This window comes from Protopterus annectens, chromosome 1.part1 (assembly GCF_019279795.1).
Source record: "Protopterus annectens isolate FY-2018-M chromosome 1.part1, PAN1.0, whole genome shotgun sequence".
Lineage (NCBI taxonomy): Eukaryota > Metazoa > Chordata > Ceratodontiformes > Protopteridae > Protopterus > Protopterus annectens.
The window spans coordinates 52187409-52211216 of NC_056726.1; the positions used below are offsets into that span (position 1 = coordinate 52187409).

A 23808-nucleotide genomic window follows, 5' to 3' on the forward strand; every position below is an offset into this window, starting at 1 on the left:
CAACAGTGAAGAGAAGAACATCTACCATCACAGTAAGATTTTACACAACTGTACTATGTCTTATTTCACTGTTGCAGTATTCACTACAATAAAGAGTGTCAAAACTGAAGAAGAACTGGAGTAGGAAGGACCAGCAGAGTTCTCTAGGAAACCATGGAGGATGGCCCTAGCAAAACCAGCTCTAGCTCTGGAAATTCCATCCAACTTGCAGTGCTAGATGAGTCAAGAATAGAAGCAGTATCCAGACCCTTGAAAAAAGCACCAGAAGAAGCCACAGCTCTAGCAGAATGAGTCTTAGAGTAGGGAAGGCTCTTACCATGAAAGGAACAACAACAAGAAATAGCTTTAGAGATACAAGAAGAAAAAGTTTACTTGGACACAGCTAATCCTAAGGACCTAGGATGAAAGGGGACAAATAACTGATCAGATTTTCGAACAGTCTTAATCTTATCTAAATAAAACCTGAGTTGTCTATGCATATCCAACATGGCCAGCACTTTCTCACTGGCAGATTGCATAGAAGGGAAAAAGTGGATAAATTAATAGACTGCTTAAGGGACAACTCATTCACTATCTTGGGCATAAAAGTAGTGCACAAGGACACCCTGTCCTTATGAAACACCAAAAAAGGATGACAAGCCGTAAAGGCTTGAAGCTCAGACACCTGTCTGGTAGAAGTAAGGACCAATGAAAGTACTGTCTTCCAAGAGCAGTGTTGCAGGGAAGCTGAAGCTGCAGGTTCAAAAGGAGCCTGAGTTAACTTTTTCTAAACAAAATTAAGTTCTCAGGGAGGAGGAACAGGCTTCCTGGGAGGCTTAATATGAAGGACACCTTTAAGGAATTGTTTAGCTTCAAATCTAGAAGCCAAAGGAGGACATAAAGGCAGACAAGCAGAGATTGGTGATAAGTGGGCCTTAACAGAAGAATATGCCAATCCAGCATCAAGCAATTCACACAGATAAAGAACTAGATTAACATCCACAAGTGGACCTAGGTTATTTGAAAGATACAAAATAAAAAACCTCTTCCATTTGAATAACTAGGATTTCCTAGTAATGGGTTTCCTAGCCTCCTGCAGGACCCCAAGCATGTCCTCAGAAAAAAGGTGTCCATGTGGGATCAAAATCCTATCATCCGCAGTGTCAGCTAAGAGAGGGCAAGTAAAGATAAATGAGAGATCCCTTGTCATGCGTCAGTAGGTCCACTCTGTGAGGTAACTTGTGATGATTGCTCTTGGCTAAATGCAGAAGAAGGAACCAATGCTGTCTCAGCCAAAAGGAAGAAACCAACAAGACTTTGGGAGCATCCGGTTGAATTTTGAACAGGACTTTTGGAATGAGGGGAAGGGGAAGGGAAGGAAAGCTTAAAGAAACATCCTCTTCCAAGAAAAAGATAGGGCATTACCTTCCAAACTACATCACCTAGGACACTGGCACAAAAAGAGGAAGTTGTCTGTTCAGAGAGGGGGCAAAAAGATCTATTTGAGGAGTACCCCACTGGTGGACAACATCCAGAAACACATTCCTGTGAAGCATCCATTCATGGGATTGAGTTAAAGACCTGCTCAGAGTCTCTGCCACAGTATTTTCACCAAAGGGAATGTAAACTCCCTGAAGAGTTACTTGATACTGGATAGCCAGCTCCCATACCAGGAGTGCTAACCAGCAAATAAGATAAGATCTTGTTCCCCTGTTTGTTTACACACTATATCACTGTAGTATTGTCTGTAAACACCTTGAGCGGTCCCGGGCAGAAGAGAGGATGAAAACTCTGAAGAGCCAGCAGAAAAGTTCTCATCTCTTTGACACTGACATGCTCTTTCTGTAGATGAGGCGACCACACACCTTGCACCTTTAGGGAGCCAAAAGCTCATCCCCATCCCATGTCTGAAGCATCTGTAAACAGCTCCTGAGAGGGAAGAGGGAGACGAAAATGGACCCTTGGATTTAAAGACAACTACTGAATCCACCACTTTTACTTCTTGAGACAAGCAGAAGAGGAAAGTACAGTTTTGTACCTACCATAAATGTAGATGTCCGAACAGGATAGCATCTGCAGTCATAACAAATGGGTTGTCCTGTCGTCAGGCAGCCCTTCGGTCGGCCGGATTCCAAAGTCTGGGTCTGGCCTCGGCTGGTGTCGCACTTCACCCGACGTCATCTCTGCTGGTCTTCGGGTATAAAGGCATCAGCCGACGCCATTTTCCTCAGTGTTTCTTGCCACAGATGCCAGTTGCCCTCTTGGAAAGCTAAAATTTGGATAAATGCCAATGTTTCCAAAAAGGTAGAAGGCAAACACAAAAAATAAGCATGTATGTACATATATACAAACAAATACACCATAAGAGACCCCCCCAGCTAGCTATTAGGAGGGTAATTACCCTAGGAGTACCACAGAGGGGAAGGAGGGTGGGTAATCCTGACTGCAGATGCTATCCTGTTCGGACATCTACATTTATGGTAGGTACAAAACTGTACTATGTCCTTCAAGGATGCATCTGCAGTCATAACAAATGGGTAGAATACCATAGCCAAACTAGGGGAGGAGGAAGAAGAATTATGGTGTAGTTAGGATCCCTTGCAATACAGCAGTGGCAAACCCTGCTCAGGATCTAGAGTATAGAGGTAAGTTATAATGCTTGGCAAATGTATGCACGGAGGTCCAAGTAGCCGCCTCAATAATGTCCTTGGTTGCCACTCCTCGTAGGAAAGCTGTGGTAGTGGCTGTAGCCCTTGTAGAGTGAGGTCTTATGTTTTGTGGAATTGGTTTTCCATGGTAGGAGTAACAGAATCTTATGCAATTTCCTATCCATTTGGAGATTGTCTGTTTGGAAATTGCTTTTCCTTCCCTTCCTGTTGCATAGGCTACTAAAAGCTGGTCAGTTTTTCTGTTACCTTTGGTTCTGTCCAGGTAGTAGCGTAACTGTCATTGTACATCCAAGGTATGCAGCAGTCTTTCCCCCCTGTTCTGTGGATTGGGAAAGAAGGTAGGTAGGTGGATTGCCTGGTTTAGAGACACTCTGGATACCACCTTAGGCATAAATGTAGGATTAGTTCTCATGGACACTCTATCTTGATGGAAGATTAGGAAGGGTTGTACTGCCATTAAGGCCTGTAGTTCCGAAACCCTCCTTGCTGAAGTAATTGCCAGTAGGAAAGCAGTTTTCCATGATAGGTGTTGAAGGTCTGCAGTTGCTGCTGGTTCAAATGGAGGGAGTGTCAATTTTTCTAGCACAAAGTTCAAGTCCCATGCTGGTAATGGTGGTTTCCTAGGAGGTTTTACATTCTTGATTCCTCTGAGGAACTGCCTGAGTAGAGGATGTGAGAAGACAGGGGATCAAGCTGTATTCTGCAGAAATAGCTGATGCATGTATCTTGATGGAGGAATAGGACAGGCCTGTATGGAGAAGCTCTGCCAAGTACTCCAGGATGTTAGCAATATCTATCTTCGACACATCTTTTCCTCTTTCAGTACTCCAAATGACAAACCTTTTCCATTTTCCTGCATAGTTCCTTCTTGTTGAAGGTCTGCGGGCTTCAAGGATAATGTCTTTAACCCTTTGGGATAAGTCTGGGTTAGTTTCTGTTATGTGATGTTTCAGGCAGTCAGTTGCAGAGTTTTTAGGTTTGGATGCATGATGTTGTAGTTGTTCTGAGTTAACATCAAAGGCATCAGGGTAGTGTCCACATTCTCCCCGAGACATGCTCCTCAGCAATGGATACCAGTGTTGTCTTGGCCAATTCGGAGCTATCAGAATTATCCTTGGACGTTCCTCTTTGATTTTCAGTAGTACCTTGTGCATCAAAGGAAGAGGTGGAAATGCATATGCTGTCAGGCCTTTCCAACTGAAGGATAGAGAGTCCACCTTCCATGCAAGTGGGTGGTATGTCCTTGTGCAGAATTTCTTGAGCTGGTGATTGAGTGGGGATGCGAATAGGTCTATTTGTGGCATTCCCCATTTCTTTGTGATGGCCTTGAAGATGTCCCGGTGTAGCATCCATTCGTGAGCATCCGAGGTTGTTCTGCTTAACATGTCTGCTAGGGTGTTTTCTTTTCCGGTACAAATATTGCCTGTAACTGGATGTTGTAGCTCAGAGCCATATTCCAAAGGTCCAGAGTCATTCTGCATAGGGGTATGAATGAGTGCCTCCCTGTTTGTTGATGTACCACATGACTGTGGTGTTGTCTGTCCTTATCATTAAATGGCCTTCCTTGAGGAATGGTCTGAAATTCTGGATTGCTAGTTTTACTGCCAGCATTTATTTTTGATTTATGTGCAGGTGCAGCTGGTCTGGAGTCCATAATCCTTGTATGCATTTGTCCAACATGTGTGCCCCCCAGCCTAGGTCTGAGGCGTCCGTTATGATGGTTTGACTTGCTTGAAAGTTGTGGAAGGGCAAGCCTGGGTTTGACTGGCATGCCTGAGCCCACCATAGGAACTCTTGTTTCAGGCATGGGATTAGTGGGATTTCGGTTTCTAAGCTGTGCCTGTGTTGAGACCATAAATTCTTGAGGTACCACTGTAGCTTTCTCATATGCAGTCTGGCATGGGGGACCAGGATTATGCATGATGCTTGTTTTTCTGCAGTTAGGAATGCCATCTGTTTTACTGTGTCCAATTCCGCACCCAGGAATGTTCTTGTTTGGGATGGTATCAGTCTTGACTTTTTTAAATTGACTGTGTATCCCAGGGCTTGTAGTAAGCAAATGACTCTTTGTAAGTCTTTTGTCAGCTTGCTTTTGTTGTCCGCTTGTATCAGGCAGTCGTCCAGGTATGGATAAATTTGGATTCCCTGTAGCCTGCAATGAGCGATTACTGATGCCAGGCATTTTGTGAATACTCTGGGCTCAGTAGATAAGCCAAAGGGCAATGCTGAGAATTGATAATGCTCTGATCCTGCAAGAAATCTGAGGTATCTTCTGCAATTTGGTCGTATGGGGATGTGCAGGTATGCCTCCTTGAGATCTAGAGTTACCAGCCAACACTCCTTGCCCAGCATGGGAAGAAGTTGCTGTAGGGTCAGCATTTTGAATTTTGGGACAATGATGAATGTGTTTAAGACGGACAGGTCGAGAATAGGTCTCCAACTTTTCTCTTTTCTTGGTACTAGGAAAAGTCTGGAGTAGGATCCTTTGCCCTGTTCTGTTAGTGGTACTCTTTCCACAGCTCTCATCTTTGTTAATTGAGCTATCTGCTTTAGAGCTTCTGTTTTTTGATTTGGAGGCAAGTTTGGCATTCCTCTTTTTACTGGTAAGGTGTGGAAGTGAAACCTGTAGCCTTGGTCTATGGTTTGCAAAATCCACTTGTCTTTTGTGATATAGTGCCAATTTTTTGAAAATAAGGCTAACTTTCCGCCTAAAGGTGCTGCTGTTTGTTCCCTGGTAGGCGGTGTCAGAGCCAAGTCACTGTGATTGTCCTGTTGCAGTGGCAGTGGTTGTGTCTGTGCCTCGCTGGTTATTGCCTTGCCACTGGCGTCCTCTGTAGGCACCTCCTCTGGATTGATTTCTGCCTCTGGAACGTCTATTCCTGCCTCTCTGAGATTTTGAGGAGTCTGGAAAGGACCAATTTTTGGAAGGCCAGATCCTGCTAAACCTTGGGGGCTGAACCTGTAAGAAATCCTTAACTGTTTGTACAGATTTTGCCTTCTCTTCCATTTTCTTCATTACTTGCTGAGCAGGAGTACCAAATAGACTGGCCTTATCCATAGGAGCATCTAACAGCTTTGCTTTAACATGATCCGGCAAGACCTGTTCTTTCAACCATGCATGCCTTCTTATAACTGTGCCAGTCATGGCTGATCTAAATGAAGCCTCCAGTGCATCATAGCCACATTTTAAAGAATGGTTACTAACCTGCTGAATGTTATTCACCATTTCTAAAACATATTTCTTATCTAAGGAGTCATCAGAGGACAGTTTCTTAGTTAACTGATCAAGCATAAACTCTTGATGTTGGATCATATGAAACTGACAGTTCAAAGCTCTAGCTGAGAGAGTAGCAGAGGTGTAAACTTTTTTCCCCAATCTCTCTAAGGATCTGGATTCCCTTTCAGAAGGGAGGGTTTTTGCTGAGGTCGGCTACTGCCTTAGGCCCCTGGGAGATAGTCTCAGGATCTGCAAGTGGGGCCTTGTATAGGTGGTGATGAGTGTCTGGTACCCTGTAAAACCTATCTGGTTTGGCAGGGGCTGGAGGTAAAGTATCAGGAGCAGTGCAAACATCATTAAATGCATCATCCACAACAGGCAGAACAGGAGGTATAGCTAAGGGCCTATGTTGTGGTAAGTGTAGAAAGGTCCTAAGCCTTTTTCTTGAATCTGAGAAATCTTGTCCCTGCCATTGGAATTGTTCTCTCATGGCATGTAAGGTTTCCCCAAAGGAAAATTCCTCTGGTGGAGAGGCAGATGGAATAGATTCTTCAGCATCGGAATCTTCATAAGTAGAAAAAGGAGCCTCTGGATGGTCTGTAATGTCTGAGTCATCCGAAGAATCATCAGAGGGCACTGGCTCTGGGGGTTCTGCTCTAGGTCTCTTTTCTGGAGGCTGAGAGGCCCTGTCTGGGTGAGATTGGGATCCCCTAATTAAAGAGATGAGATCCTCTGCCAGAGTAAGCATTTGTGAACTGGAACTGGGCCTGTGTGAGGGGGGCTTAACAGGCACTGATTTAGCAGTTTTGGCTGCTTTAGCCCTGGCAATGGCCTTAATAGACATGGCTGCAGGAGGCCTACCAGCACCACGTGCTGGGGTAGAGACATCCAAAGGGATGGTGTCTGATAATTCACTAGGAACCACATTAGTAGGCAAAACTTCAGAGGCCGATTCAACTAGGGTAGCAGGAGCCTCAGTAGTAGTCATGGATTCGGCTGAAGATTGACCCGTTTGCTCGGTTTCGGCCGAAACCGAGACACTCATGATTTGCTTAACCGTGGTTTCGCTGAAACCGCGGACCGCGAGTGTCGGTCTTTTCTTTGCGTTTTAACAATTTGAGTAGTCGGAGGATCCGGCGGCATAATGTACGCAAAATCTGAGCCGAAAAACTGTTCAGCAAACTCCGACCGGCGCCTAAGCGTTCGTCGGTTGAAGGAAGCACAGGCTAAACAGGCTGCTACGGCGTGGTCTGGGCCTAAACAAGGTAAGCAGTAAGAGTGGAAATCTTTATGAGGTATTTGTTTCCCACAAGTTAAACAGTTATTTACTTTTTCTGACATCGGCTGAGGCAAGAAAGAGTCCCCAACGGGGTACTTAGCTTTTTAGAAGTCTTCGAAGTAGTATTCAGTAGTAGTAATCTCTGGATCTGACCGACCGGCACTTGCGAACAGCTTCTGCTTCGGGCGCCACGCGACAAGAAAGACTGAGGAAAATGGTGTCGGCTGATGCCTTTATACCCGAAGACCAGCAGAGATGACGTCGGGTGAAGTGCGACACCAGCCGAGGCCAGACCCAGACTTTGGAATCCGGCCGACCGAAGGGCTGCCTGACGACAGGACAACCCATTTGTTATGACTGCAGATGCATCCTTGAAGGACATCTACTAATTCAAGGGGATGCACATGTTGAAGCCAAACTAACTTCAGAAACCACTGAAACTTTCTCATGTGGAGTTTGGCCAGAAGGAGCATATGAATGGTAGAAGCCATAAACCTCAGAGCTCTCATAAATTCTCTGGCTGTTAAAAAGGCCAGAGGATGAAGAATTTGAAAAAAAAGAAAATGTGTGTTAAGGCCTTGGGAGGAGGCAGGGATGCCAGCATAGGAACATTTTGGATCCTGCACCCCAGAAAAACATGGTCCTGGGAAAGAGTCAGGAAAAATACTTTTGAAATTTATTGTGAACCCCACGCTCTGCAGAAGGGATATGGCAAAATGAAGATTTTGCAACAAGATCTCTGGAGAGGATGGCTAAAAAGTACAGTTTTGTACCTACCATAAATGTAGATGTCCGATAGGCATGCATGTGCAGTCCTTACAAATGGGTTGTCCTGTCGTCAGGCAGCCCTTTGGTCGGCCGGATTCCAAAGTCTGGGTCTGGCCTCAGCTGGTGTCGCACTTCACCCGACGTCATAGCTGCAGTTCTTCGGGTATAAAGACATCAGCCGACGCCATTTTCCTCAGTGTTTCTTGCCCCAGATGCCAGGTGCCCTCTAGGAAGGCTAAATTTGGATAAATGCAAATGGTTCCAAATAGTAGAGAGCAAACAAAAAATAAGCATGTATGTACATATATACAAACAAATACACCATAATAGATTCCCCCAGCTAGCTACAAGATGGGCAAATACCCTAGGAGTACCACAGAGGGAAGGAGGGTGGGTAATCCTGACTGCAGATGCATGCCTATCGGACATCTACATTTATGGTAGGTACAAAACTGTACTATGTCCTTCAAGGATGCATCTGCAGTCCTTACAAATGGGTAGAATACCATAGCCAAACTGGGGGAGGAGGAGAAATAAGATTATGGTGTAGTTAAGATCCCTTGCAAAACAGCAGTGGCAAAACCTGCTCGGGATCTGGAGTATAAAGGTAAATTATAATGCTTGGCAAATGTATGCACGGAGCTCCAAGTAGCAGCCTCTAAAATGTCTTTGGTAGCCACTCCTCGTAAAAAAGCTGTGGTAGTGGCTGTAGCCCTTGTAGAGTGAGGCCTGATGTTTTCTGGAGTTTTCCACGGTAGGAGTAACAAAATCTAATGCAATTTCCTATCCACTTAGAGATTGTCTGTTTTGAAATTGCTTTTCCTTCCATTCCTGTTGCATATGCTACCAGTAGCTGGTCAGTTTTTCTGTTGCTCTTGGTCCTGTCCAGGTAGTAACATAATTGTCTATGTGCATCCAAGGTATGCAACAGTCTTTCTCCCCTGTTCTGTGGGTTGGGGAAGAATGTAGGTAGGTGGATAGCTTGATTTAAAGATACCCTGGAGACCACCTTTGGCATAAAAGTAGGATTAGTTCTCATGGACACTCTATCTTGATGGAAGATCAGGAAGGGCTGTACTGCCATTAATGCCTGTAGCTCAGATACCCTTCTTGCTGAAGTGATTGCAAGCAGGAAAGCAGTTTTCCATGAGAAGTATTGTAATTCTGCTGTTGCTGCTGGTTCGAAAGGAGGTAGTGTCAACTTTTCTAGCACAAAGTTCAAGTCCCATGCTGGCAATGGTGGCTTCCTAGGTGGTTTTACATTTTTAATTCCTCGCAGAAACTGCCTGAGCAGAGGATGTGAGAAGACTGGAGGATCCAAGTTGTACTCTGCTGAAATGGCTGATGCATGAATCTTAATGGAAGAATAGGACAGGCCGTTGTGGAAGAGCTCTGCCAAGTATTCCAGGATGTTAGCTATGTTTACCAGTGACACATTCTCTCCTTTTGCTGTACTCCAAATGAGATATCTTTTCCATTTTGCTGAATAATTTTTTCTTGTTGAGGGTCTGCGAGCCTCCAAGATAATGTCTTTAACCCTTTGAGATAAATCTGGGTTATTTGGTCTTATGCAATGTTCCAGTCAGCCAGCTGCATTGTTTTTAGGTTTGGATGCAAGGTTTTTGAAGTTGTTCTGTGTTAACAGCAAGGGAACTAGGGGCAGAGGCCATATTTGTTCCGAGACATACTCCTCAGTAATGGGTACCAATGTTGCCTTGGCCAGTCTGGAGCTATCAGGATGATCCTTGGACGGTCTTCTTTGATCTTCAATAGCACCTTGTGCATCAAAGGAAGAGGTGGGAATGCATATGCTGTCAGGTTTTTCCAACTGAAGGATAGGGAGTCCACTTTCCAAGCAAGTGGGTGGTACGTCCTTGTGCAGAATTTTTTCAGTTGGTGATTGTGTGGGGATGCAAATAAGTCTATTTCTGGTAGTCCCCATTTCCTTGCAATGGTTTTGAAGATGTCCGGATGCAGCATCCATTCGTGGGCATCCGTGGCAGTCCTGCTTAGGATGTCTGCTAGTATATTTTCTTTTCCTGGCACAAAAATTGCTTGTAACTGAATGTTGAAGCTCAGTGCCACATTCCAGAGGTCCATTGCCATCCGGCATAGAGGGTATGAATGAGTGCCTCCCTGTTTGTTGATGTACCACATAACTGCGGTGTTGTCCGTCCTTATCAGCAGTTGTCCCTGTTGAAGAAATGGTCTGAATGCCTGAATTGCCAGTTTTACTGCCAGCATTTCCTTTTGATTTATGTGTAGGTGCAGCTGGTCTTGAGTCCATAAGCCCTGTATGCACTTGTCCAGCATGTATGCCCCCCAACCGAGGTCTGAAGAGTCTGTTGTGATGGTCTGGCTTGGTTGAGTGCTGTGGAAGGGCAGTCCCTTGTTTGTTTGACAGGCCTGAGCCCACCATTGGAATTCTTGTTTCAGGCATGGAATTATTGGAATTTGGGTTTCTAGGCTGTGCTTGTGCGGAGACCATAAATTCCTTAGGTACCACTGTAACTTTCTCATATGTAGTCTGGCATGTGGAATCAATATTATGCAGGATGCCATGTAACCGAGAGCTTGCAGGACTTTTCTTGCTGTTAGCTGGTTCTGCTTTGTTAATGCCATGAAGTAGAAAGGGAGTTGCTCCTGTTTTTCTACTGTCAGGAATGCCATTTGTTTTGATGTGTCCAGATCTGCACCCAAGAAGGTTATCCTTTGGGATGGTATCAGCCTTGACTTTTTATATTGACTGTGTATCCCAGGGCTTGTAGTAGATGAATGACCCTTTGCAAATCTTTTGTTAATTTGTCTTTGTTGTCCGCTTGTAACAGGCAGTCATCCAGGTAAGGGTAAATTTGAATTCCTGAAGCCTGCAATGAGCAATTACTGATGCCAGGCATTTTGTGAATACTCTGGGCAGTAGATAAGCCAAAGGGCAATGCTGAGAATTGATAATGCTCTGATCCTGCAAGAAATCTGAGGTATCTTCTGCAATTTGGTCGTATGGGGACGTGCAGGTATGCCTCCTTGAGATCTAGAGTTACCAGCCAAGACTCCTTGCCCAGCATGGGAAGAAGCTGCTGTAGGGTCAGCATTTTGAATTTTGGAACAATGAGGTATGTGTTTAAAGCGGACAGGTCGAGAATAGGCCTCCATTGGTTTTCTTTTCTTGGTACCAGGAAAAGTCTGGAGTAAAATCCTTGCCCTTGTTCCATAGATGGTACCCTTTCTACAGCTCTCATCCTTAGTAAGTGAGTTATTTGTTCTAGAGCTTCTGTCTTCTGATTTGGAGGTAGGTTTGGCATTCCTCTCTTCCTTGGTAGAGTATGGAAGTGAAACCTGTAACCTTGGTCTATTGTCTGTAAAATCCATTTGTCTCCTGTGATGTAATGCCAGTTTACTGAAAATAAGGCTAGCTTCCCACCTAAGGGTGCCTCTAGTTGTTCCCTGGTAGGCGGTGCCAGAGCCAAGTCACTGTGATTGTCCTGTTGATGTGGTGGTGGTGGCTGGATCTGTGGCTGTACCTCGCTGGTTGTTAGCCTGCCACTGACGTCCCCTGTAGGCACCTCTGGATTGACCCCTGCCTCTTGAGCGCCTATTCCTGCCTCTCGGAGCTCTGGAGGTGTCTGGAAAGGACCAATTCTTGGAAGGCCAGTTCCTGCTAAACCTTGGAGGCTGGACCTGCAAGAAATCCTTGACTGTCTGGACAGATTTTGCTTTCTTCCACCTTCTTCAGCACCTGCTGTGCAGGGGAGCCAAACAAATTGAGCTTATCCATGGGAGCATCTAGGAGCTTTGATTTAACATGGTCTGGTAAGGACTGTTCTTTTAACCATGCATGTCTTCTGATCACTGTGCCAGTCATGGCTGATCTAAAGGAAGCCTCCAGTGCATCATAGCCGCATTTTAAGGAATGATTACTGACCTGCTGAATGTTATGTACCATTTCCTGTACAGATTTTTTGTCTAATGGTTCATCCGAGGACAGTTTAGTTAACTGGTCTAACATAAATTCCTGATACTGAATCATGTGGAATTGACAGTTCAAGGCCCTAGCTGAAAGAGTAGCAGAAGTGTAAACTTTTTACCCCATCTCTAAGGCCCTAGATTCCCTTTCAGAGGGAGGGGTTTTTGTAGTTGCTACAGCCTTGGGTCCCTGGGAGATAGTTTCGGATCTGCAAAGGGCCTTATACAAATGATAATGTGTGTCCGAACCCTGTAGTACCTATCGGGCTTAGCAGGGGCGGAGGAAGAGAATCAGGAGCAGTACAAGCATCATTAAAAGCATCATCCACAACAGTAAGTACTGGAGGAATGGCTAAAGGCCTATGCTGTGGCAAATGCAAAAAGGTTCTAAGCCTTTTCCTAGAGTCTGAAAAATCCTGGCCCTGCCATTGAAATTGTTCCCTCATAGCATGCAAGGTTTCCCCAAAAGAAAATTCCTCAGGCGGAGAGGCAGAAGGAATGGACTCTTCTGCATCAGAGTCCTCATAAGGAGAAAAGGGCCTCCGGAGGGGCTGAATTATCTGATTCATCAGAGGAGCCATCTGAAGAAACTGGCGCAGGGGGCTCTACTCTAGTCCTCTGCTCTGGAGGTAGGTGAGAGGCCCTGGCTGGATGTGGTTGGGATCCCGGATCAAAGAAATGAGATCCTCTGCTAGACTAAGCATTTGTGAACTAGAACTGGGCCTGTGAGAGGGGTCTTAGCAGGCACAGTTTTGGTAGTTTTGCTGCTTTAGCCCTGGCAAAGGCCTTAATCGACATGGATGCAGGAGGCCTAGCAGCTCCACGTGCAGGGGTAGAAATATCCAAAGGGATAGTATCTGATAAATCCTGTGAATCTGCAGGAGCAGGTGGGATTTCAGTAGCAGATTCAGCCAAGCTGGATGAGGCCTCGGTAAGTGGCAAGCTTTCGGCCGAAGGAAGAACCGTGGACTCGGTTTCAGCTGAAACCGAGACACTCGCGGTTGGCTTAACCGTGGTTTCGGCCGAAACCGCGGACAGCGAGTGTCGGTCCTTTTCCTTGCGTTTTTTAGAAATTTGCGTAGTCGGAGTATCCGACGGCATAATGTAAGCAAAAGCGGGCGAAAAACTCTTCAGCAAATTCAGACCGACGTCTAAGCGTTCGTCGGTTGAAAGAAGCACAGGCTAGACAAGCTGCTACGTCGTGGTCTGGGCCTAAGCAAGGTAAGCAGTAAGAGTGGAAATCTTTATGAGGTATTTGTTTCCCACAATTTAAACAGTTATTCACTTTTTCTGACATCGGCTGAGGCAAGAAAGAGTCCCCAACGGGGTACTTAGCTTTTTAGAAGTCTTTGGTACTTGTTGTAGTAACCTCTGGTTCTGACCGACCGGCACTTGCGAACAGCTTCTGCTTCGGGCGCCACGCGGCAAGAAAGACTGAGGAAAATGGCGTCGACTGATGCCTTTATACCCGAAGAACTGCAGCTATGACGTCGGGTGAAGTGCGACACCAGCCGAGGCCAGACCCAGACTTTGGAATCCGGCCGACCGAAGGGCTGCCTGACGACAGGACAACCCATTTGTAAGGACTGCAGATGCATCCTTGAAGGACATCAGAAGGTCATTCAAGTAAGGAAAGACTTGGATCCCCCGAAGCCTGCAAAAAGCGATCACAGGAGCAAGGCATTTGGTGAATACCCTTGGAGCAGTAGAAAGGCCAAAAGGCAAAGCAGAGAACTGAAAATGTCAGGAAGCAACAGAGAAACATACAAACTTCCTGAAAAAGGGATGAACAGGGGATAAGAAGATAAATATCCTTGAAATCCAGACACACCATATAAGCCTGAAGAAGCAAAAGAGGGAATAAAGTCCAAAGGGACAACATTCAAAAGCAGGGCACCTTCATAAAAGTGTTTAGATGAGAGAGGTCTATGACTGGTCTCCAGGTACCTTCTTTCCAGGGCACCAGAAACATCCTGGAGTAAAACTCCCTTCCCCTTTGGAACACAAGCACCTCCTGAATAGTACCCTGAGTCAAAGGATCTTGAAGCACCCCAGGAAAGAAGGACAGCTGCTCCTGAGAGGGCTGAGTAATTCCCATAAAAGGGGGAACAGATTTCCAGACCATGAAATACCCCTGTGGATAATGGAAAGAACCCAGGAATCCTGACTAATCTTTAACCTAACAGGAAGGGGGGGGGTAGACGAAGAGAAAGAGGAAAATGCCTGAGAAGAATTGGATAGTCAGACAGCAACTGGTTTATCCAGAAAAGGAAACTTCTAAGGCACAGAAGTCTGAACAGTCTTCGCAGGAGGAGCCCGCTTGCCACCCTTTTTGCCCTTAGGAGAGCGAGACTGTCTGCGAACAAAGGCTGGCTTATTGGGGTAACTTCTCTGAAATTTAGGCACAGAGAAACAAATACATGTTTAAGTTCCTGTAAAGCCTTGCCCCTATCCTGAAGGGACGTAAACAAAGCAGCAGCTTCGCCAAACAAGTGTTTATTACCTAGAGAAGCATCCATCAACTTAGGCTAATCATCATCAGGCAAAGGTTGAAGCTGAAGCCAAGAATATCTCTTCATCACAGACCCAGAAGCAGCAGCCCTAGAGGAAGCATCTGCTGCATCATAACTACACTTGATGGAATGGCAAGCTACCTGGGAGGAAGTGAATAACAGGGAAAGGGCACAAGTTTTGCCTTCAGAGTCTGGAAGATCAGAAATCACATGAAAGGCCTGTGAAAGTAGAACCAACAAGTACCTGGATATATGGGTTTGATAATTAGCCCTAAAAGCCAAGGTAGCAAAAGTATAGAACTTCTTGCCTAGCCTTCCCCTGTGTTGCTGCCTTCTGATATAGATAACAGAACCATGGAAAGGAAGCAATTGAGATGGCTTGTCTGAAGCTATAGACACCAGTGAGGAGGTCAGCAGAAGGACACTTGTACTAAAATTTACAGTCCTCAGGCACCCTATAAAATTTATCCGGTTTCTTGAGAACAGAGGAGCTGAAAATCTGGAGCCTTAGAGGCATTAGAAAAGGCATCCAACAAAGCAGCCAAAATAGGAGGGACAGCAGAATATCTGGGAGAATCCAGTTGCAGTAGCTCATAACACCTTTCTTGTATCTCAGAAACTTGACCACAGTCCCATTTAAAGAATTCTATCATCCTAGAGACACGGTGTCCCCAAAAGAAATCTCTTCAAAGGGAGTATCAGGACTGGTAAATTCTTCTTCCTCCAATCCATAATCCAAAGGAAAGGGAATCTGGGAGGAGTAAGCAAGGGATTCCTCATCTGAATTAGCTGCCGCCTCCTCAGACGAATCCTGTTCTCTGGGTCTCTTAAAAGGGATTGAGGACCAGTGGTGAGCTGGAACAGAAACTCCGCAAGGAGGTTTTAAAGCCATCAAAGCACAAAACAATCCCTAAGTGAAGGACTGCCATTCAACCTGTGGATCCTTAAGAGCTGAGGAAATATGTTTAGTTTTTTGCTTTTTCTTCAATAGGACGTCCGCCTTATAAAATTTAGAAGGCTCTGACCCTGGGCGGCATTCAATAATTGTAGTAGGGAGAACTTCTCTGACTAAAATTTGAGGAACAGCTCTAGGCCCCTCAGAGAAAATCAGCTACGGGTTCCCCCTGAACGTCTGAAGCAGACACCTGCAATGCCTCCTCAGACATGCTTAAGGTCGGATCCTAGCCAGCCTCCAACACAGTCATGGCAGAAGAATTCAAAGATAAAGCTGGGCAACCCTTGGGGGTATCAATCACTTTGGGACTGACATCCAGCAGAGGCTGAACAGCAGAAGATTCTGGCTAAATTTCTTGGCTTTCTTCCCACACGGCTGTTCCTCAGAGCGGGAAGTTTCCTTCATTGTGTCTTTATCAAGAAGCTTAAAATGCTGATTCTCAAGATAAAACGCCAAAGAAGAAAGCCTACTACGAAGGGTCTTGGGAACAAAGGCCTGAAAGAATAGGAAGTACGGCCGTGCAAAGCTCCAAGACAAAACAGACACTATTTGTGATGGTCTTTATGGGGAATCTGTCTCCCACACTTGTATTTACCCTTCCTGGATGACATGAAACCCCACAAGCAACAATATAGTAAAAGAAAGACAAGACAACCAAAACCCCAACGGGCACTTATCTGTAACGGGTTGGTGAACCAAAAATGGAACGGGCATTCAGACAGAGGATCAAGAGATGGCAGACTGGAGGCAAAGAATTTCTGAGGATGGTACATCAGGATATGACCTTTATGCCTTATGCTATGCAAGAAGCACACGTGTGACATGCGGCGTACCTTAAAGTAACCTAAAGGCTTTAGTATACTGGTCGGACATTGGCCACCCTTGGCATGGGATCACAATTGTAATGAATACTGCAACAGTGAAAAGGAAGGATATCAAGGATGATATCGGAGAAAACAAGACCATCATGGTTCTTGACCATTTACAGAATTAACACTCAGATGATGACAAACATATTTAAAGGAAATGCTTATGCCAGAAACAGGGCAGCCATACCTCTCAACTTCTTAGCAGAAAAAATCTGGACCAAGGCAAAAATAATGGGGGGACGACAAAGGCCCAAAAACAGGGACAGATCTTTAATATTGCTCTTACAAGCATAGAAAAGTTGTGAGAATAACGTGTTTTGCACTGGCGTGCATGTTCTGGAGAATATAAAGTCTGATATTCAAATGTCAGACATTATCTAGTGACTTTGAGCCTCAATTAATTTTATTTCCCAGAAAACCACAACTTTTATGTGGAAGAGAACAAAAATAAGACAGAAAAATCTGTACAGTTGAGAGGTATGGTGGCATCCATTTTTGAGCTGTTTCAGCAAAATCTGAAAGCAAAAAATGAAATGTCAATCAATATACACAGCTGATAGGAGCTGCAAAACCTAAGGAGTACCCTGGCATAATTAAAGCTATTCATAACAAGAATCTTCTGCTTGGATACTGCCAATGGTTTGTCTGTGAGAAGGCATACAGCAGAAAAACAAAAAGGTAATGTGCACACACACTGAAACAATTCACAAACATGAAAAGGAACACAAACTACCACATTAGCTATGACAGTTATACTGCACATAAAGATCCGTACACTTTAAGTAATTTAACTTCAATAAAAACATTCAAACTTCAAAAGGATTAACAAGTTGGTTCCTGTATCAGAGTTTGATTCCCTCAGCCTCCATTTGCCTACTGTGCGACTTTAAGCAAGTCACTTAACTAGACAACGTTCCAGGCACAGTCTGAAAATTGACCATGGGGATAAGTGCTCTAATCTGGTTAAGAGATGGAAATAAAATACATCAATGTACCTGTAGAGGCTAGAGCTAAAACACTTGCATCTGTGCTTGCTGTGAACAAAATTTTCACAGACACATGCAAAATGAGCAATGACGTGCCCGTTTAATACGTTGCTTTCATCGAAACACTCACCTCACATTCATATGTAACTTTTTTTCTTTTTTTTTTGGCTTATGTCATACACAAAAGATTTAAGAAGTCCTTGGAGGAAATAAATCTACCATATTTAGAACTTATGCCATTTATGCTACATGCCTTTATCATGTAGTATCCATCTCCTAATCAAACATATCACTCCTTTATCACATCGCTATTTAATATCACTTTTATTTAAAGCAAGACTTTCACATGATCTTTGTGACTGGATGAAACTGGCCTCTGACATCCAGATAGAAAATAATTACGAATCACTTATTACAGCTGCTTTACTTCTTTCATCTGCTTACCAGCTTCATCATTAAATTGCGCCTTCACGTTCTTTTCTTCATTTAAGAGAACTTATTTGCTCAGTCTGACTCTCCACATCATTCTCAGCTCATTAGTAAACATGTCTCACCTTTCTTCCTTTCAGCTTTTTTCCTCTCTCCACCTCTCACTTCAGTCACTTCCTTCAGACGACCTTCAATGTATTAATTATATGAAAACCCTTACAATGCAATAATGTGGCTATGTGTTCATTTTATACAATGTTTATACTTTTAGCTGCATTGTAATTCTGATGTGATATCAATGTAAATGACACTATGGTTCGTTCAATAGTTGAAAATGCAACAAAGTAATCAGCAAATATATATTCACAAAGTGCAAACAGCAACTGCAGATTAAAAACGGGAAGACTTACAAAAAGTTTTTATATACTGTTAGCAAGAAAAAATAAAGCAAAGACTCATGAGAAAGCTCAATAAAAAGAAACTAATTAAAATGTGAAACAAAACACAAACATGTGGCCTTAAAGGGCATCGTAGATCAACATTGTTCTAAAAGCTGGAAGGGGTTTCTCTCCTAATGAGATCCAGCTACATTTCCAAACCTTGCTACAGAGAAATGGATAATCCTTTAGACCTTACTTCAGTCAGCAAAAAAAAAAAAAACACTATTGATTTTCTTCACAGTTAAGCTTAATGCAGAGGTTACTCAGATCCTTAAAAACTCATTCAGTTTTCAGTAGTGTAATTGAGGTGGACTTATAAATACGTCACCTGCACAATTTATTCTTTGTAAGGATGAATACACTAGTTGCTAAATGTGCAAGAAAATAAGGCATTTCTTACCATTACTGCCTTTGTCAGTATCTGAGCTTTCTGTTCCGACTACTGTGGTCTCTGCAGGGTCTGCTGTATATTCAGCAGGGGGGAGAGCAACTGTATAGATTTTCCTGGGTACATGTGTGTCAATCCCAGCATCTGGAAAAGAAAACTTATCATTTCACTCCTGCCACTGGTCTATATTTATAAGGTACTTTTCTAGCACATTATTAATTCAAAGTTGTATTTCTTTTACTATCAAACATTTGTGTTTTTCATGCTTACAAAATGATATGCTTATCGTCTATCTCTTACCCACCAATGTAAAATCTCCACAACTGAGATGGTTCTGCTGCACGTCTCAACTTAAAAACAGCAATGGAAATGACCACACACAATTCAAGACATATACTGGAGAAAGTAAACTTAAGGCTTTAAAAACTATAGGATACTTTGTGTGCTATGAACGGACAACATCTAAAAGCTCATGCTTCATCCGTTTAGTATCTTCTTTTACACTCCAAGAGAAGGCCTTCTAAATCATACGTAAAACAGGTCTAAACACAATTGACTCCTTACTAAGTTACTGAATAAAGATAAAAAGTAGACAAGTTGACATCTAGTCCATTACCTTTTTAGTTGAGAACTCTGCCATGAAAAATAATAGTTAAATGCAGGACTCATCATAACAATGTGGCTTTGAGATGTAAATTCTCTCAGTAGGACATACAGGACTTGCCTCTCGGGTACTAACCCAAGTCTATGATTTTTTTATTCCAGCATTCCATATAGCCCCAGTCCTGGTTCATCCCCTAACCAAGAAGCAGGGGAGGCTGTACAAGAATTTTCTATTTTTCCCCCAAAGTGCTTCACTGAAATGCACCGGTGCCCTACTTGTGAGAGTACATGAAAACAACATGGAAATGCTGTCCTGCAATCACAGCTTATGTCCAAAAGTCAAGATACAGTGAGTACCTTACACATTACTACTGTAATGCAATTAAAAATTTGAATTTTGGGTAACAGGCGACCAGGGTCAGTTAGCGGTCAAGGCACTGAAGGCATCAAGTAGGGAGTGGAGGAGTGAAGGGGCCATACCTTGTGCGTCTCTCCCAGGGGAATGGACAAGACTGCAGGCCCTTAGAGCCACAATGGGCAGTGCTAACTTCATGAAGGAGACTGAGGAGCTTACTGCTCATGCCTTGAGGTGGAGGGCCTGGGCTGATTGAAGGGAGGCGGCATTCTTCTCCCCCAGCCCACTGTTGAGTCCATGCCAGTGGGGATGGGGAGGAAAAAAAACTTCAAACCACCCCTGATGGTGGTCTGATTGATGGTCCTCCAAACTGACCTTCGCCCTGGTGATGGGGAATCAATGGGCAAACTGACGACTGACAATTGAGACACAGCAGGAGCAGAGAGAGCAAAAAAAAAAAAAAACTCAAATGTGCTTGCTGCAAGATGCAATAGACAGAATTCAAAGCAGGCCAACTGCCCACCAGGGAAACATCATAGCTTTCAGAACTGTAGCTCCAAAAAGGTGGTTTGAATCTGGAAAGCAAATACAGCTTATAATACTTGTTCAAGTACTAGACAGAGACCAAGGCACAGCAACAGGAATCGCATCCAATGGCACACTGTGGAACACTGCACTAGCAGTGCAAATCTCTGGCTGAAAGGCTAACTCTTATACAGAAATCATCTTCCCATGCTTTTTGTAACAGAATGTTTGCCAAGTAAAGTACAGTTGTGTACCTACCATAAATGTAGATGTTCGAGTGTATTCACTGTTGCAGTCATTACACTTGGGTTATCCTGCTGGCAGGTGACCCGTAGTTGGCCCGAGTTCCAAAGTCTTGAACCGGCGTCGGTTGCTGCCGCCTCTTCCCTGACGTCAGTGCGCCAGGGGTATAAAAGTTGCAACCGACGCCATTTTCTTCAGTTTTTCTTGCCCCGGATGTCAGGTGCCCCCAGATATGAAGGCTGTAAAGATAAAAATATGCCAAACAACCATGCATATATCACTAAAAACATTTTCTTCTTCTAAAAACAAATACACCACATAGGTTGTATAGAGTTGAGAAGTACAGAATAGTCACAGCAAAGAGGGGGATGGTGGGTGGGTAACCAGGACTGCAACAGTGAATACACTCGAACATCTACATTTATGGTAGGTACGCAACTGTACTATGTTCATCGTGTTTCACTGTTGCAGTCATTACACTTGCGTAGAATCCCAAAGCTTAGGCAGGGTGGCTGGGTCTAGATTGGATTTGGTGAGACTAACAAGCCCTGCAGAACTGCAGTGGCAAAGCCTGCTCTGGATTTGGAGTAGAGAGGTAGGTGGTAGTGCTTGGTAAAAGTGTGCACTGAGCTCCAGGTTGCAGCTTCTAATATGTCTTTGGTTGGTACCCCTCTGAGGAAAGCTGCTGAAGTGGCTGCTGCTCTGGTAGAATGAGGCCTAATGCCCTTAGGCACAGATTTGCCATGTTGTGCATAACAGAAGTGGATGCAGTGTCCTATCCATTTGGAGATTGTCTTCTTTGTAATAGGTTTTCCTTGTGATCCTGCAGCATATGCTACAAACAGTTGCTCAGTTTTTCTGAAAGCTTTTGTTTTGTCCAAGTAAAATCGTAGCTGCCTGTGAATATCCAAAGAGTGCAGATGTCTTTCCCCCTTTATTCTCGGGATTTGGGTAGAAAGTAGGCAAATTAATAGTTTGGTTTAAGGCCACATTGGAGACCACTTTTGGCATGAATGTTGGGTTCGTCCTTAGAGAAACCATGTCCTGGTGAAAAATGAGGAAAGGTTCCAAGCCATCAATGCCTGTAACTCTGAAACTCTTCTTGCTGAAATTATTGCTAGGAGCAGAGCAGTTTTCCATGACAAGAATTTTAGATCAGCTGTGCTGGCTGGTTCAAAAGGAGGCAGTGTTAGTTTTTCTACAACAAAATTGAGGTCCCAAGTAGGTACTGGTGCTCTCCTAAGGGGTCTTATATTCTTTGCCCCTCTGAGATACTGTTGTAGTAGAGGATGTGAAAAAATAGGAGGATCCGTATTGTAATGAGCTGGAATAGCAGAGGCATGAATTTTAATAGAAAAAAAAGATAGGCCTTTGTCCAACATCCCAGTCAGGTGTTGTAAAATCTGAGGCATATTAAGGACCAGTGGGTTGAGCCCTTGTGCCTGGTTCCAAGCACAAAATCTCTTCCATTTTTCCGCATAAGATTTCCTAGTGCTGGGTCTCCTGGCTTCCAAAATTACATCCATAACAGCTTTAGAGACAGGTGCAGTCTGAGTGACTACATTATCTGCCATGCTGCCAGGTTTAAGGTTCTGAGCTAACTGTGCAGAATCTGATTGTTTTGCTGTGTCAGAAGATGAGGGATTTGAGGTAGAGGCCAAGGCGGGCCTTGGGACAAAATCTTTGGGATTGGGTACCAGTGCTAGCGTGGCCAGACTGGTGCAATCATGATCATTTTTGTCCTCTCTTGTCTGACTTTTAGAAGCACCTTGGTGAAAAGAGGCATCGGAGGGAAGGCATAGACTGTCAGATTTTTCCAGCTGAAAGAAAGAGCATCCACTTTCCATGCTTGAGAGTGATAAGTCCTTGTGCAAAACTTCTGTAATTGGCAATTGTGAGAGGAGGCAAATAGATCTATGTCTGGGCGTCCCCATTCCCTTGTTATCATGTTGAACACTTGTGGATTTAGCTTCCATTCGTGAGGACCCATGAGATTTATGCTTAGTTCGTTTGCCAGTGTATTTTTTGTTCCTGGCAGGAATTGTGCTTGCAGATATACCTGGTAAGTCAGTGCTGTGTTCCACAAAGTCATGGCTTGTCTGCATAGGGGGTAGGAATGTGTGCCCCCTTGCTTGTTTATGTACCACATAACTGTGGTATTGTCCATCTTTATTAATAATTGTCCTGGATGTATTAGGTCCTTGAGGGCTGTCAGGGCATTCTGTACAACTAGCATCTCTTTTTGATTGATGTGAAGATGCAGTTGTTTCCTTGGGCCACGTGCCCTGAATACATTTCCCTGCTATATGTGCTCCCCCGGCGTAATCCAATGCATCCGTTGTTATTGGCTGTAGGTAAGGTGAAAGGCTGTCCCTTGTTGTGGTGACAGACCTGTGACCACCATTAAAACTCCTGTTGTAGGCAGGGAATCAAGGTTATGATCGTCTCTAGGCTGTGACAATGCTGAGTCCAAACACTTTTTAGATACCAATGTAGTTTCCTCATATGCAGTTTGGCATATGGAATTTGTAGAATGCAAGATGCCATGAAACCCAGGGCCTGCAGAATTTTTCTTGCAGGGAGCTGGGTCTTTGTTGCCATCATTTGAAAGTAATGAGTCAGTTGCCTTTGTTTGTCTGGTGTGAGATAAGCCATCTGGGTAGTTGCATTCAAGCTTGCACCAAGGAATATTATCTCTTGAGAGGGCACTAGTTTTGATTTATTTTCGTTTACTGTGTACCGTAGGCAAATTAGTAATCTTTTTACAAACTCCAGGTGCTTTAGAAGAACGTCCTTGCTCTCTGCTCGAATAAGGCAGTCGTCAAAGTAGGGATATATTTGAATTCCTTTTTGCCTGCAAAATGCAATTACTAGTGCCAGGCATTTTGTGAAGACCCTGGGCGCAGTAGATAAGCCAAAGGGCAGTGCAGAGAATTGATAATGCATTGAGCCTGCTATAGATGGAAGGTATCTTCTGCATGATTGTCTGATTGGGACGTGCAGGTATGCCTCCTTGAGATCCAAAGTAACTAGCCAAGCCTCTTTGCCCAGCATGGGCAAGAGTTGTTGTAGTGTTAACATTTTGAATTTTGGAACATCCAGGAAAGTATTTAGGATTGACAGGTCCAGTACTGGTCTCCATTCTTTGTTCTTTCTGGGTACTAGGAAAAGTTGCGAGTAAAATCCTTGGCCCTGCTCTTCTTGTGGAACATTTTGAATAGCTCCCATAGCCATAAGAGCTGCAATCTGTTTTTGTGCTTCTGCACATTGGTTTTGAGGCAGGTTTGGCATACCTTTTGGTTTTGGAAGCGTGTGGAAGTGGAACCTGTACCCTTGAGAAACTATATTCAACACCCATTGGTCTTGGGTGATCATGTGCCAATTTTTTGAGAAAAGTGCTAGCTTTCCCCCTAGGGGTGCTGTCAACTGGTAAGTGCTTGGCATTTGCAAAGGAAAGTTATTGTGACTGTTTTCTATAAGGTTGTGATTTGTCTTCTCCTCCTTTGGGGGCTGTACAACCCCATTGTTTAGGTCTGTAGGAGCCTTGGGGCTGAGATCTGCCTCTTGGGCGTCTGTATCTGCCTCTTTGTGGCCTGTCTGACACTGGAAAGGACCAATTTTTTGAAG

General features: G+C 44.1%; 1 protein-coding gene across 1 annotated transcript in view; it reads right to left on the reverse strand.

The window, feature by feature from the left end:
- ERICH1 (glutamate rich 1) overlaps nt 1–23808 on the reverse strand; it is a 1253926-nt gene that overhangs the window by 847670 nt on the left and 382448 nt on the right. The window contains exon 4 of the mRNA XM_044086751.1: nt 18468–18599. Coding sequence (XP_043942686.1) covers nt 18468–18599 — 132 coding nt within the window. The remainder of the gene's footprint in view (nt 1–18467; nt 18600–23808) is intronic.